This window comes from Xiphias gladius, chromosome 15 (genome assembly GCF_016859285.1).
Source record: "Xiphias gladius isolate SHS-SW01 ecotype Sanya breed wild chromosome 15, ASM1685928v1, whole genome shotgun sequence".
In the NCBI taxonomy this organism is placed as follows: Eukaryota; Metazoa; Chordata; class Actinopteri; order Istiophoriformes; family Xiphiidae; genus Xiphias; species Xiphias gladius.
This window is the reverse complement of record NC_053414.1, coordinates 23,033,744-23,050,068: the sequence shown is the minus strand read 5'-3', so window position 1 is coordinate 23,050,068 and position 16,325 is coordinate 23,033,744. Positions and strand designations below refer to the sequence as shown.

General features: G+C 39.7%; 1 protein-coding gene across 2 annotated transcripts; it reads right to left on the bottom strand.

The window, feature by feature from the left end:
- Positions 1-3,635: 3,635 nt before the first annotated feature.
- On the bottom strand, positions 3,636-15,047 carry xpnpep1 (X-prolyl aminopeptidase (aminopeptidase P) 1, soluble). 2 transcript variants are annotated; one of them, XM_040147147.1, is made up of 21 exons: positions 14,968-15,047; positions 14,622-14,801; positions 13,296-13,420; positions 12,845-12,908; positions 12,214-12,318; positions 11,893-11,985; positions 11,258-11,401; positions 10,866-10,961; positions 9,624-9,705; positions 8,584-8,794; positions 8,081-8,170; positions 7,907-7,957; positions 7,402-7,460; positions 6,872-6,949; positions 6,677-6,748; positions 6,412-6,472; positions 6,140-6,209; positions 5,406-5,579; positions 4,620-4,696; positions 4,231-4,329; positions 3,636-3,928 (listed from the first exon to the last, which is right to left on the bottom strand). In XM_040147147.1, the coding sequence occupies exons 3-21, from the start codon at positions 13,410-13,412 to the stop codon at positions 3,809-3,811; spliced, it is 1,863 nt and encodes a 620-aa protein (XP_040003081.1). In that variant the 5' UTR covers positions 13,413-13,420; positions 14,622-14,801; positions 14,968-15,047; the 3' UTR covers positions 3,636-3,808. The 2 variants fall into 2 exon arrangements, with proteins under 2 accessions (XP_040003081.1, XP_040003082.1); XM_040147148.1 differs by having other exon boundaries at positions 14,692-14,801.
- Positions 15,048-16,325: the final 1,278 nt, after the last annotated feature.

Genomic DNA, 16,325 nt, shown 5'->3' with positions numbered 1-16,325 from the left:
AATAATGTTCCAGTATGTTCCACTCCCTCTTCAATGGGATTACAGTGTAGTTACCCTTCATATGTAGGTTCATTTTAAAGGTTAAGTGTCATTGACTCTGTCGTTTGACTCTTTTTCATGACATAGCTGTTGTGAAAGCACATACTGGCTTAGTCTGCTGCCTCCTTGTTTGTACCTTGTAATTATTAGGTACAATATGTACTGGGTAATTAAAAAAATACTTACAGTACGTCTTCTTCTTCATCAAAGCAAAATAATAGCGACAGATTTTCAGAAAAATACGCCTAATGGACTTTCAAATACTCTCCTATAACTTACCTATAACTTATAGAATACACTGTGATATCATCCCACAGTATGTAGTCACTCCACCCAAGGACTTCTAGCAGGTTGACACAAAGGTCACTCAAAATGAAATTCTCTCCAAATCCACTCAATACAGCGGCTCATCTTGTCAAACAGAAAAACAAAACCCCTTTAGTTAGAGGCTCAGCTAATTGCATAATATCTCCCATGGTGCTGTGGGGTGAAGTGAAGCATAAGGAGAAAGGAGAATGCTGTCTTTGTTGCCTTTTTGCTGGCTTTGGTTCTGGCAGCTCTTTAGAAATATCGGCCAGCGGATCTGGTCCTGTTTTTACTGATTTGGGGGGATTTGGTTCACTGTACTCCTGTTCCCGAAGAACGCACGACAAACAGTGATAAACTTAAAGACAACAGGTGTAGAAATACAGCAGACTGGAGCAGAAATTTGTGGCCCGGAGTTTCATTGCAATTTGGCGTTCATCAGCTAAAATTTGTGGCTCCCAGCCTGGGTCTTAACACATTCTGCTACACAAATGTTATTTTTTTGTCTATTTTTTGACTTTTTTTTCCCTAATCCTGGCTATTTCTTATGATATTCTTGATAGTTTTACTATCTTCATATTTCTACAAAGTACTTATATCAATATCTTTGTTTGAGATGTTCACAATGCATAGGCATACGCTGGAGGTCACCAGTAGACATTCCTCTCTTAAAAGGTCATGAGCCAACAAGGGTCAGGACACTGGCTACGAGACAGTTAAGAGTCGCACAGAGTTTCAAGTTGTTATTTTGCAGTACAAAGTATTGTGAGATTTGATTTTCACAGTACATACGTTAACTAAGTGGGCACATGGTACACATGAAATGTAATGTCATTACTGAAGGCAAGAAAACGTAAGATAAAGGATCTTTTGTCTGTCTCATAGAATGCATTGGATGTAATAGGATAGTGATAAGCAAACATTGAATTTCACAGGCTAACCTTAATACAACAGTTGAATTCCTCCTCCTCTGGTTGGCTTTGCAAGCTGAGAGCATGCAAACTCTCTGGTTTTGGGTCACGACTCAGAGCTTATTACAAACAGTATAAAAGGCCCAACATCTCCCTCCCCTCAGACCGACCCCCCCCCCCCAAATAAAAAGCTGCACAGAATAATGAGCAGTAAACAAGGGGAATAGCGCAGAGGGAGAAGAGGGGGGTGCCCTACTCGAACCGAAGGTTGACAAAAGAAGGGGTGTCTTCGCAGCAACTCCATCAAGCTGTTTGAGTCACATGGCCCGAGTTTCTATTGAAACCAGTGAGAAGAGGCTTGAGGCTCAGGCTTTAGTCCATGTTTTTGGATGCCAATGGCAGCAACATGAGCGGAGCCCAACAGGACCGAGCAATGACAGCAGACAGCCTCCATCCGAACGGGACGGCAGCTTTGGGTCTGCATGATGAGGAGATGAACACAGCTCTGTTCGGTGCGTTGTGTCAGTTAAGTTACTCTCATGTCACAGTACTTTTTCAGACAGTGTGAACAAAGGAGACAACATTTCTCGTCAAGTCATCCTGGTTATCAAACTGTTGTTTTCTACATAAGAGCAGCTATTTGCTCACTAATTGTTTGACGTGTCGTCATACAGTTTAACTGAATGGATGATGTTTCAGTGGTTCTAAGTGAAACTTTTGTTTGTTTTCTTCTTCAGAGTTTAAAGTGTTTAACATTGTCATCATCGTTCTGGCCTTGTGTATCCTCACTATCAGCGGCCTGTACTGCATCACTGTCTGCTACAACCGCACCAGGTGAAGATCAGATGTCCTAGTTTGCTTGCTTTGATACTCTAAACAATTAGCACTGTAAATTCTTGTGTATGACCTTCTTTCTTGCCTTCATAAGGATCCATGGATATTTCTATGTAGGTGCAGCCCCTGGTTTAATATCATATGGGATAGCTCCATCATATCCTGTTTACTGATTTATATAAGATTCAGATAATGAGTAATCGAGCTGCTGTGAATTCAGATAGAGCACAAGTATAGAGTTCAGTATGTGAAATTACACAGAATTCCCCAGTGCAATTAGTACCATCTTCTTCATCAGACAGTCAAAGCGAGCCCATGTGTATGAGAGTGCAGTGACCCGAGGGGCGCCGGTGGACCCCGTGGCGGTTAAAGCCGTGAGGAGGTCGACCAGCTTCATCAACCCTCTCGCCTTCTTCAGGAAACCGGAGGCAGCGAAGGACAACTCCAGGATCTATTACATCTACAGTAACCCACTGCCTGTGGGTGTGAAGGAGGAGGAGGGGATTCAAGTCCCGCAGAGAGCAGAGGAGCAAACTGCACTGTCACCGGCCCTGTCGTTCCAAGAGTACGCGAGCAATCCCAACAGTGGGGTCATCCTGGACCCTCCGATATTTTACATGCAGCTCTAGAGGGTTAGGCTATGTGGGTGGGTGGGGAGGAGGTTGGCTAGGCACTTGTCTTCAGTCTGAGGTTTCAGCCCTGCAGCTGTGTCTATCAAAAGTTATGTCGCCATGTGTAGGGCCATTAAAGGGGCACTCCACCGATTTTACACATTAAGCTCAGTTTATGTATCGTGGGAAGTACCGCTAAGCCTGTGACAGCAGTTGTATAATGTCTTCTGGGGCTCTGGAGAAGCTTTGTAAAGTCTGAGAAATGATGTTGCAGTGACGTCGTTAGGGTTTCTGAGCGTTTCTGCTCCAGTTGTATAATTTTCATAAAGTGTAAACAGTTTTAAGACTGTTGCTGCGTAATTCTGTCTCTGAGGATGCAAAAATTTGAGTGGGAACAAGAGCAAACAAGGATGTGTAGCTGATAAATGGACCAGCTGAATTTGATGCTGCCCTAAGGACAATACCTGCACAGGTACATCATTGGCCGGAAGCACGGCACGGTTTAAAGGCTCAGCCAAAAGAAAGCAGTAGAACAACATTTCTGGCAATAGAGGTGGAAGCAGGACTTTATTTGAAAGATTCTAAAATCAAGTACAGGATTAGTTCTATTGATTACAGAGAGGCTTCATAACTTTGTATATGATATATTAGGATAGTCACTTTCAGCCATCTCTCTGAATGCGTATTAGGATAGTGTTTAGATACATATTGCTGTTGTCATATGCAATCTTCATAATTCCAGTTTTTATTTTTATTTCATGTAAAAAGGACTATAAACTTTTCTAATTAAGAAATTTTCACAGCATTTTAGTTTACAAAGTCCTTACAAAACCCCACTGGAAAACATCAGAAATGCAGGATTTTCAAGCTGACTGTCATACTTCTTTAAAAGAAGACTTTTCTGAGACAATAATTTAGTAAAGATATGCAAGTCTTTCTTGATTTTCATTGATCTTTAATAAAACTGCTGAACCAATGTGCTTTACAAAAGGATGCCGAGTGTGAGACACAGAGAAAGATGAGAAAAATACAAACGATTATCACTGCAGAGCAATCGAACGTACAGTACTCCTTCGCAGCGTGATTGTATTGCAAAAGAGTCAGTCTTCAGATCATTGGCTGGGTCTCTCTGACCAGCCACTCCAGTGCCTCCTTCCTGCCCTGCCTCTCCAGCTCTGCTCCAACCACCTCCCGGCACTTCCTGTGGTACTCATTCACCCAGTCCCGCTGCAGGACAGTGAAGTGAGTGTCAAACCATGAAGAGACCGTGTTTAACTATCACCTAATGCACTACGAATAGCTGGAAATATTATCAAACAGTACAATGCATAGTTCATGATTTTAATAAAGGTCATCTTAAGCTAAACTTTTCCTATTATTCCTACAGAATGTAAAGTAGGCTACATTTGATGTGTCTCTGTTTTTTAAGTGTCTATCGCATTACCCATAAAAACCTTTTGAGATGAATTTTAAATTTGCTAAGAGTGAATTTTTCTTTGATTAACAAAATGTTGCTGGAAATTCCTTACCTCCTTCTGGGTGAGCAGCTCTGTGTTCATCATCTTGACTTGGATAGGTACCAGAGTGAGGGGATCAAAGGTCAGGCTCCCTCTGTTTCTGTAGTTGTACTGCACGCACCCAGACGAGAACACAAACAGAAGGATTTTCCTCATCAAAACATTACAACTGATCAAACAAAGGAAAGAACATCTTAATGAGTATCACAGCTTTTAAATATTAACTATTAGTTCATGTGGATTGTGGGTAAAATATGTTATTCAAAGTAATCCTCTATGGATACTATTTGAGTAGCAGAGTAGTCAAATACTATAGCATTAGAGTGTGAGCAGCACTCTTTTTTTGTCTAATCTATATTTCTGACTTTCCTTCTAGTTTGGTTCTCAGTTTTAAGACCTACTTTGGGCTTAGCTGGTACAACAAGGACCACATTTTCCAGGCGAATGCCGAAAGATCCATCTTCATAGTACCCAGGTTCTAGAAAAAAGACAAGAAAATGAGCTGAGGATTTAGAAAATACTTAAACATCAAAACATGTCTGAGTTTTGGAGGACCTGAAAATGTATTTGTGTTAAGGTGTTTTTCACTTCCACTAGGACTACAGCTTCCCGCAAATTCTATATATTATATATTCTCACAAATTTCTAATTTCAGACATTACAGACAGCTGAAATGCTAAAGGGCTGCATGCGACTTGGACAAAGGAAGGACAGCATTTTTATTTTCAGTGGAGCTGCCTTAGTGTCTCTTTTATGTGGTTTTTTGGCTGTAATATACTGAAGAAGGAAAACAGACAGACGCAGCCTGTTGTTCATTCCTGCACTGCAGCCAAAAGCCAAATCATGACACTACTGTGACATCTGAGAGGTATTATTAAATTACATCCTGCTCTAGTGTCACTGGTGACATTTTTGGTATGCCTGTGGTTAGCTCTTTCAGACAGAAGTGATGTGACATTTCCATCAGGCCAGAAGTCAACTTCTCAAATATGAAACAAGGAATCAACACATCAGTCAGTTGGAAATATGGGCTATATGTTTGGACATATGCTATTGCTTTTAAAGGGTGAAAATACAAAGTGTTGAATGCATTACTTTTAGTTACCTGACTCTGTTTTAAACTACCTTTGATCAACACTTCTTAATGCTGCTAACATTCACTTGCTGAATCAAAAACTCTCCTGTACCGTCACTGACGATCATGCCGGCCTCCAGAGGCTCATCAGCGAAGGTCTTGTAGCTGATGCCACAGGGCCCCTCGTGGACGTTGAGGAAGCAGCCCACACCGTGGCCTGTACCGTGGAGGTAGTCCAGCCCCGACTCCCACAGGGCTGCACGGGCAAATGAGTCCAGCAGGTGGCCTAGGCAGAACGGAGGTTTAAAGCTAGCGATCAAATTGTAATACACTATAAAGTTATCAATTGTTTTTTTCCACCTTTTTTGAAGGCAAAAAATTATTGAAACATCGTTCTGCCCAAATTTCAATGTGTTAGCCCTGTGCTGTTCTGGCACACTGCTCCCCTGCCTCATGTGAATGCTATAATTACTAAGGTCAAATTGTCTGTAGCTGTAAATATATTTGCTTGAGGTTTGAAAACAGCTCGCTGCCACTACTTTCTAAACAGTCTTTGTGCTTGAAATTCTCTAGGCCTCTTTGAGCTTGAGAGCACAGATTTATGACTACACAAGACTAGTTACTGATTTGCTAAAAGGACGTCTGGATTATTCTTGAACAATGACATGTTTACTGATGACTTTGAGAGACTACAAATAAAAGATCTATAATCAACACAAGACTTAAAGAACACTCAAGAAATACTGTATATCATTCATTCTGAACATATTCTGATTTGAAAATGTAATGTTTAATATCGGTATGCTATATACAGTGTCAACCAGGTGTCAGAGTAGAGGGTAGCACCTTTTGTTCCATTGGGGAAAACAGCAGCACTGACAGCTATGTGTCCCTTCAGTACATAGGTAAAGCATTCCTGGCGGGAAAAAAAAGAGAGAGCGCACAATATAAAAAACAAAATAAAATCAAGGTTTTGGATCCATTCAGTCGATGTATAATAACACTGCACTGGTTCTTAGTTTAGTTTTTACATGTTGAAAATACGATAAATAAAATAAATAAAAATAATTCAAAGAGCTTTAGTCAGTTAAACCTGAGATTAGATTCAGCAAATTTACCTTCTCAAAAGCAGATGGTGTCCCAAAGTGCATGGTGCGCGTGACGTCTGTGGTTCCATCACTGCCAGAGACAGAATATGGATGCAGATGCATGTGTGTCATGCTCAAAAAACACAACTATTCCTATGTTGTCTGTGTTCTTGGTATTAACAGGCATAAAGGTGATGACTGTCTGAATTAAGACATACAGTACAAGTCATACTAATACTAGACATAGCTGATTAGTCTAAATGTATTTGCTGTGTATAATAATTATCTTGTTTACACATATTGAGCTCCAGAGTCGATCAGGTAAACTTCATTCATGGTGAGGGTTCTGTTGGTTTCAGGCAGTGGTCTAAACCAAAAAGAAAAGTAGTCATGGATAAAGAAATAGCTAACTTTTTTTTTAAGAACAACAAGAAAAAAAGAAAAAAAAAGCAAATACATTTACATAAATTTATTTTTTTAGCTAAATGACCTGTAATGTATGATCGCTCCATTTGGACCAACGCTGGAGATTGTGGGGAAACTGAGGCCGACAAAGTCTTTCTGTTGACTGAAAAAGACACAATATCCAGGAGAAAAGCAACACTCTGTTGGCAAAATAAATGTTTAAATGTGAGGGAAAAGTGAAAGTAAAAAAAAAAAAAAAAAAACTTAAAACTTAAAATATTACACTTTTAGAGTGATCAAACATTATTCTTACTCTAAAGGCAGCACACTTAAAGAATACAACATTTTGAAATTGAACAAAGCTTCTTAATTTTAGGGCCTTCAGCAGAGGTTTTGTTTCACTTCCATGTCCAGCAGGCTGGGCTATGACTCCAGCATAGTCACTATCACAGTGTAGCTCTAACTGCATTTTTCAAATGCAGCGTGTGACACATGAAAGCTGAAATCAAGTTTAACTGGATGTGCTATTCAAACAAATAATGAAAACCAACATCAGTTTGTTTTTTTCACACACCAGTGGAAAAAAGAAAAAGAAGGAAGAAAATACAACCCCACCTGCGTAATTCTTCAGCCTTATCGGCAGCAGAGATCTCTGTCACGGTGCCTTTTGGAATCTGTAAAAAAAAAAAAAAAAAAAACACCCGCAGCACCCGGTCATAAAAAGAGAATGATAAAAACACTTTATAGTTCAAGTTCAAGCTAAGTATATAAGCAGCTTTACTTCAAATCATGGTTCAAACACTCACATTGGCACAAAAATAAGTGACTTTCCAGTAACCGTTTAAAATTTGTATTCATAGAAAATACAAATACAAAATTGGCGATGTTTTGGAGGATTTGTCAAAATAGCAAATACTGTAATATGGTGAAACAAATTTTTGGTTAATTAATTATTAATGTCGGAAAAACTTTAATACTATTGATATATCAATGTTTAAATTTCCTCATAAGTCTGTTTGTTAACACTATTAACACAGATTCTTCTAGTCTGTTCTTTTCTCTTCTGAATTTAAAAATATATGGCCTCAGAAAAAAAAAAGAAAAGAAAAAAAGAAAATACCTCCTTTTCCAACCAAGCAAAGAGTTCACAAAGGGCAACTGCATCCTTGATCTGTTGATAAAAGTGCATAAGGTGAATATTCCATTTTTACTCAGTTAAATCAAACAGTTTACAACAATGTCATAAACTGAATAAAGGCTATGCACCACAAATATTAGGCTCAAAGGTTCTTACATGGGCCATTTTCATGCCTTGAACCTCAGTGGCATTCTTCACAGCCTTGGCGAGGCAGAGAGGAGTGTAGGGAATTGGAGTCCTGTGGGCCTGAAACAGATCAAGAGGAAAACCCTTACAATTCTAATAGTAGTTGATGTTACCTTGACATAAAAGTAAAAGTAAAATTGTAAATAAGTATATATGTCTATTTGAATGTTTTCATAGAAGGGCAAGTCCAAGTTCGACTGGGTAACAGAATACAACAGAGGACGTCTGGTTTAATGATGCATATTAAGAGTGATTTTGATGAAAAAGAAAGTGTAGTTTTTGCAGTTTTACTAGTTTAGGCAGGTGAAAAAATTGGCATTCATAAGATTTTAAGGTTGTGCAAAATAACATCCCTGACACTAAGATGTCTGAAAAAGCCATTTTTTTAAACTTGGAGAGCACAGCCAAGTTTATGAACCAGGAAAACACAACTGCCCTCTAAAAGCTACTGCTTCACGGGTCTGCTCTCTCACCTTGGGGATGACCTTTGTGAGAGCGCAACTGGCCTTGTCACAGATCCACACTTTGTCCTTGGGGCCGAGTGCAGCGCAGATGGCCTGGAGCTCAGTGTAGACTGACTCGTACGGGAACGTCTTGATGCTAAGCTCAGGCTTACTGGGCGAGTCCAGCTGCAGATGGTCTCTCAGAGCGGGATCCGAAAGACGCTTTAGGTCCACAAAAAGCCTGCAGAAAGGAAGGAGTTGGTCACTAAGGAGGTAAATTCAGGTAAGATATATATAATATATATAAGATATATAGAACAGTATAAGTAGTAATGTAGTAATATAATAGTGCTGGATTTTCTAAACAATTTCCTACTTAAAAAAACATGACTGCACAGGCAAAATATGGCTGTTTCTTTATTTGAGCAAAATCTATATTTTGGAGATCGATATCAAATAACAAGTGACATGAGAGTTAGCATATACACAGAGGTCATAATATAGTTACAAATTTAAAGGTGATCATGGAAACAACATACCCTTGAAAGGTCTTAAAATAGCCAGTGAAAATATAATTAAAATTTATTTGAAGCACTATAGTGGTTAACCCTGCTATCTTCTTCTGTCTTTGTCAAATCTTTATTCATTAATGTCTGCTGCCTACTTTAACTTCTTCTCATGACTTTTAGAAGCCAGGGATCAAGAGCTTTGGTGGTTTCTGCAAATTTGGATTAATTAAATGTTAGTTAAATGTTCTAGGATCTCTTCAGCGTCACTAAGGATACAATTAGACACAAGAATTTTAATTAACCTCAAAAAGTAAACGTATAAAAAGAGATTTTGAATGCAGAGCTTTCACATTGTTCTATTGTACGTACTGGGCTGTGTGTATGGAATAGGAGCTCTACCATGCCAGAACGCTTTTACTGCATATTGATTGCACTAGTAGGAGTTTAGGAAATGCTGATAATTCATCATCGCCATTTATTCCTGAAGCCCTTCATATCTCTTGGTAGCATGAAAGTAATTAATAGATCACTGATTAATTGTGTTGTGTTATATTCCATTACTTTAATGTCTTCATTCCCACGATGGTATATGCGAAGAAAACTGGGTTGTACTCTATGTCGGCACCACGGAGGTTAAAAAGCCCTGAGAAAAGAAATGATAGAACATTACATTTTAATAACATGTAATAATAATTATGAAAAAAATGTTTCATTCCCATAATGACAGTGACAATGTCAGTAGCCACTTGGCTTTCTAATTTGAGTCATTTCAGTGTTAGCATAATTTGCCCTAAAATCCATTTACTGTTTTGACAAATACAGTATGTCTCATCTCAAACCTCCATACGCACTGTTTGGTGTTAAATATCAATGTTATTATTAGACTGTCACTCATTCTCTGTAGATGCCTGAGCAAATCCCCTTTAACGCCCATTGAAACTCTCTAGTCTAAATACAACTTGATGACAATCAAAATCAGCATTTCTCTAATTAGCACAAGCTTTCAGCCCAAATAATCAGAAACAAGAGCTCATCAGGCACGGTGATCAAGGCACTCAAACAGGCATCTAGAGTGACACCCGTGCATCCCTGGGTCCTTGGATCGTGATCATGTATCAAAACGGACTTATGGAACAGAAGTGATATTGGGTAAGGCTGCTGTTTGTTTTACACACAAAAAAATGTATATATATAAAAACTGCTAGAACCTAATGCGACAAACTACCCATCAGCAAGACGGGACTCAAAAAACATTTTCAGTCTGTGTTCACTTGGGAAACCATGTTTGGCCCTGAGTATGCTGAACTCCACTGCACTTTCACAGTTGGAACCTGTGGGATAACCACAAACATAGCACTGGGCTTAATAAACCGCATTCTGGAGCTGTTACTTTAAGGTGTGTCCAAAAAAACACACGGCTAAGATTTCTTGTTTGGTTATAACAAACAGATCAGAACAAAAACAGTGTAATGTTTCTTGTCCTGTTAAATTAAAGATGCTGTCAGTCCTCTAAAGATTTTAAATGGTGAATTGTTGAAAACCCATTTTTGCAACCAGTTGGAAAGTAACAAAGTGAATTTACTCAAGTACTGTAGTTAGGTACAAATCTGATGTTCCTAGTAAATGTACTTGAATTAAATAGCTCTCCTTTGTGCTACACTGCAGGTGCTTAAGTCAGAAATGTTTAAATTCTACACATTGATGGTTTAAGTACAGTTGCTAAAACACCTCATTACTGTCTTCATTTGCCTCCTTGGCAGAGGAAAATAAACTAATATTTATTTTTGAAAAATTAAATCGTACATGCAATCTCGTCCAATGCCGTGGCAACAAACCAGTTGATTTTCCTCTCCGTCATCTTCGCTCGCAACGTGATGATCTTGTCTTGCCAGGACATACCTACAGACAGACATCGTCAACATGACAAGGCACTGAATTCATATTCCATTAAAAACTATATATCTAGTTGCAGTGAACTGAAACCTTAATTTTGTCTAGCTCTGAAACAAAATAAAAACAAAGGTTAAACCAAAAGGATTAAACAAAATCCAAATTCAGGGCGATACTTCTGCTCACAATAAGATAATTCATAATTTTACAAGAATAAAATAATGGTGTCGATTTTCTAGTGGGATCTCTAAAAATATTTAGTCATTTTAATATCTCTGTATCTCTAAAAAAAGTGGGGCACTGACCAGTGTACTCTAATCCCAGGGTGCGGAGCTGTGTGCTGGGTCTTTTTGGACGATCAGTCCAAACTGCATCGATCAAGTTATCCTGCACAGCCACTAGGGAGTGGCCTGCACTGGTCAGCGCCTTGGACATGTTCTTCCACTGGTCTGAAACATTACATCAGAGGATTGTGTTAAGAAGCACAAACACAGGTTAAAAACAAACGTTTTGTTGACAACAGGAGAAATGATGTGCCTTTTGTGTTTCTGATGAGGAGGCACTGCAAGACGCAACATCAGCATCCAAGCACACCGGCACCCGTCTGAAAACTTATGAATTTTCCATAATTTGCTCTATAGTCAGACTAGGTAGAAATGCACTGGAGCCATGTTGTACGCTAGGGCCCTGTTGGTCATGCAAGAAACTGAAGTTCAGTTCCTTGATGCAGATAATAAAGTTTTTTAACAGCTTTTGTGTCTGACAATTTAAATTTTCATACTGCACATTTTAAGCCTTTAAAATGTACTGAGCAAATTTCCTACTGTATAGTAGGAAGAGCACAGTGTTCATACTGCTCTTACCATTATGCAACTGTGTGTCCTGCCTTCCTAATAATGCTCATATACTGTGCTGAGAGGGAAATGTTACTGTGACGTACCAGCAGCGATGATCCAAGGATCCACTCCCACTTTGGAGTTCTCTGGCAGGATGCTGATCAGCCAGTCCTCCTGAGAGGGCGTCTCTTTCAGTCCTTTATATGATTATAAAAAACATGTTTATCACACACTGACGGAGATGTACCGTAAGCCTGCACACCACTATGGAACATACAGTATTAAAAATTTATTTTTGTCTTCACCCAGTGCCCACATAAATAGGAAAGGCTTGGACAGTGCTTTTATTTATAGCTTACATAAAATTACAAAGGAGTAGTTATTATTTTTATCATGTACAAAACAGACACCAAGTAGCACATTACCCATCTTCATTAGGGTCCAGTTGTTGTCCATCTGCTGGCTGGCCTGGAGGAAATACCGCCCGTCGGTCCACATTGCAGCATACTGCTCTGTGACAATGGCTGTACCTACACATCACAACGCACAAATCAGACTTGACATTTCCAATCACAGGGGCTTTGTTGGATCCAGTTTGTACAATGAGTTCCATGAAGCAACAAATACAGTATATGCTTCTGAAATTACAGGAGTGAACAATCAGTCTGAGAGTGAGTGAGTGAACTGTCCTTCTCTCCCTTTAAACTGCAGTGATGTCAGGATAAAAGGCAAGTTTTCCCACAGTGTTTTATTACAAATGTAGGCCATCTCAACTAACATCATAAAAACAGAAAAGTCAGTTACTCTCCCAGCTAAACTGAACATGAGAAGAGGTGCGTCAGGATCTGGGTAGCTTACCCTGAACAGGTAAACATGACAGAATAAAGGTTTGATTTTCCCTGCAAGTTTGTTTATCACATTGTCCCCGGTTTTTCCACAATGGAAATTCGATCTTGGTTTCTAGTCTGCCCAACTAAGATTCGAAAGCAGGAGGCCTCTTTAACTTTAAAATTACACTTGTGTGCACTTGTCCACTCACACACAAGCAAAACATACCTGCAGAGCCATTAAATCCACAGATAAATTCACGTCTGCAGTCGCATGGTGCAATGTATTCACTCTGAGAGACACAGGGACAGAGAAAGAGAGACAGAGAGAAAGGGAGAGATCAGCTTCATTAACAATCAGTATGAAGTAGCCATCAACCAGTCAGCCATTTTAAATGCCGCCTTTGCTGCTCTTCTCACATCATGTCTTGTGCATGGAGAGGCAAAAGGGAGGAGCAGTGGGCAAAGGGCTACAATTAATTGCGAAGGTCAGACATGATGATCATGAGTGAATCAAGACACACACACACAAGATGAAATAAGATAGACAGGAGCAGCAAATCTGATACGTATGCGAGCTTGTGCATGGATGTCTTTGAAGAGTTACTTTAGACATGTAAACACGGTTTAATGAAGTAAATGTATGTTGTGTATGTGTGTGTATGTTTGGTCTCAGTTACCTGGTGGGCATCTCCAGAAGGGATGATGTAGGCCTGTATTGGCTCAGAGAAGTACTTGCAATTCCTCATCACCTGGCGAAGCTGCCTGAGCAGCTCTCCAGTGATCTTTGGAGACATGGCTGTGTCTGGATGGCCGGAGAACAATGACATACTTCAAAATGACAATAAACTTCAAACAGGCTGATGTTACAGTGTCGTCAATATGCGATCAGACACAAGATTTGGCGAATCTCAAAAGTTAAGATAAAGGCTGCTGATATGACAAATGCAGACAGTCTCACAGCTAGGCATTTTAGGATATGAAAACAATTGGTTTCATCTCCAAAAGCAGCAATGATTTAAAGAAAAATCACCAAGACATTCCCTGAATCATTAATAACTTAAAACCCAGACTAATTATCCAGATTACCTGACTTTTGGGAAGCCATGTTGACTTCAGGTACCTGGAGCTGGACAGTGACTGACTGTAGTCTGCCTGACTATTAATGTGGAGCTCAAAGTCACAGTCCACACCTGGATCTTTAACCCCCTGTAACATGCTGATTAAGCAACTACAGGAGCCAGAGTTAAATATTAAAAGGACAGCCTAATTGGCTCGAGGCTGCGGCTGTGCAACCTATTTCCACTTCAATAACTTCCAAAAATAAAGCTGGGACGACAGCGTGCAGTGGTATATTCACTATCACTGTCCGCAGCCTATGTATGGCTCGGTGACTTGGTGTAAAAATAACGGGCAAAACGACCAATCACATTGCAATGTTTTGCATCGATGAGCTCTCCTATTGGCTTAATGCTCCGCATGCGATTGTTGTTTACAAGTTGGCTTTAGATTAATCAAGGGTATACAAAATCGAACTAGCTAGCTACGCAGGTACAATAACAAAATTAATCAGTTGCTTCTGATATTTGGAAAAGAAACTACAAACCCACATAGCTTGTAGTTTAAGTGGACGGGCGATTTTTTTTTTTTGTATTATTCACAGTTATCAACTAGGCCAACCGTTACACATAATAACTAATTCATTCAGCGTGTGGCCATTGAGTTGAGTAGTGGGTGTTGTAGCACGCCGTTGTGATATCTGTAGAGCTGGTAGCTAGTTTTCTTGGTTTTACGGCTCTATGTAAACGCTCTTCTCACTGTTTTGTTCACGAAAAGATACGGTGCAGACATAGGCGTGGGATGACCAGCCGTTTCCCCCTCGGCTGAAAACAGTCAACCTCCCTCCGTGCTCGCTCCGTGCCGCCGGGAGAAATTAGCTCCCCAAACCGCCGCTAGCTAACGTTAAAGTCCCCCCCGATGCAGCCCGCGAATTCCTGAATACACACCCGGTGGTTTCGCCTTGGAAATGTGTTTCTTGGAGTTAAGAAAAAAACAAGAAACGAGGCGCTCCTTTACCAGCTTGGACCTTGTGTTGATTTACAGGAGGGTGCCATTTCGTCGTGCACGTTTGTGGTCACGTGACTGCAGTTTCTTCCAGTAGACGCAGAGGGATCCGGACTCGCCTCCTTCCCCGAGTAACGACACACAAAGAAAACAATCGTCTGTCAACGCCATACCGTTACTTACAAAGAATACAATCATACAGAGACGACATATGACTAATGCGGTGTAGGCTAGGTGTCAGGTATCTGAAGTTTTTGTTTGTGTGCGTTTGTATACATGTTTTGTTACCTCTTTGGGACCTTTTCTGGTATAACTACAGACCTTGTCGCGACCAGTGGTCCACATGGGGACCAAAGCCCGGTCCTAATTAGGGAAAACACCGTCTCTGAGGTCCTGGTTCAGGTTAGGGTTATTCATGAATTAACTACACAATTGGCAAGAGAGACAGAGGAAGCTTTGGAAGGTGTGTTTGTTTGCTGTTGCTGGCATTCAAACAGCTTGACCTCCCTTGAAAAATACTGTGCTGGAGTCACCCAGGAGAGTGTTTTTATTCATGGTTAACAGGGTGTGTGTGTGTGTGTGCGTGTGTGTGTGTCTGTCTGTCTGTCTTGAAAAAAAACACAATTTTTCTTGCTTTATAGATGAGGCTTTACTGGGCAATAATCAACCTGTGCTAAAAATAATAAATTATTTCTGTATGTGTTATATAACATTTATGTTGCAGTTAAAGTAACAGCAACATCAAAATTTGAAAATAAGGTAACTTTCTGCATGAATGCCAAGTTTGTATAGATCAGGCTTCTTGCCTCTGTAGGCTTCTTACCAAGCCAGGGAAGATGCCCCTTTAGAGGATTTTTACCTTTAGTTTTATAATAACAAAACTGTAGTTTGTTTTTATTTTATTACGCTCTAAATGTGTTTATTTAAGCATACTTCTTGCATACATATTATATGGTTGTTCCAAATGTATTAATTTCAGAAGAAAACAGACTTTGTGCTTAAAGGGGGCATCTTACCCCAGTTTACTCTCTAAAACTTTACATTTATTTTTACATTCCATTTTAATCACTTAACTGTTTGTTATGTTTTCAGCCGCGTCTGTTTGTTGGTTGGTTTGTTTGTCAGCAGGACTACGCAAAAAGTACTGACCTGATCTGCACCAAACTTCAGTACTCGGCCCTGGCGGAGTTATGGTGCTCCTCTGAGTGCCATTCTCGCTGGTTTGTTTGCTGGTTTGTTTATTTGTCAGCAGGACTACCCGCAGAAAGTACTGAACCGATTTGCATCAAAATTGGTGGAAGGATGGGGCATGGTCAAGGGAAAAGCCCATTAAATTTTGGTGCAGATTCAGTTAAACGAGGAGGATCCAGGAATTTTTTATCACTTTCCTTAACATTGCAAGATACGGCATTTTTACACCTTGGCAGAGATATGGGCTTTACTGAGAGCCAGTCTAGTTTATTAATGTAATCAGCAGTATTTTTAACTAATTTGATAAACTTTTACAGTTTTTTGTCAGTTAAGTGGCTCCATAGGATCATTTATTGGTACCAGTAAGATTAAAGTCCTATCATAGGACTGTGTAAATTTTTTCTTTTCTTTTTTTTTTTCTACCTAAATGTATCACTTTTCTTTATAAAAGTTTA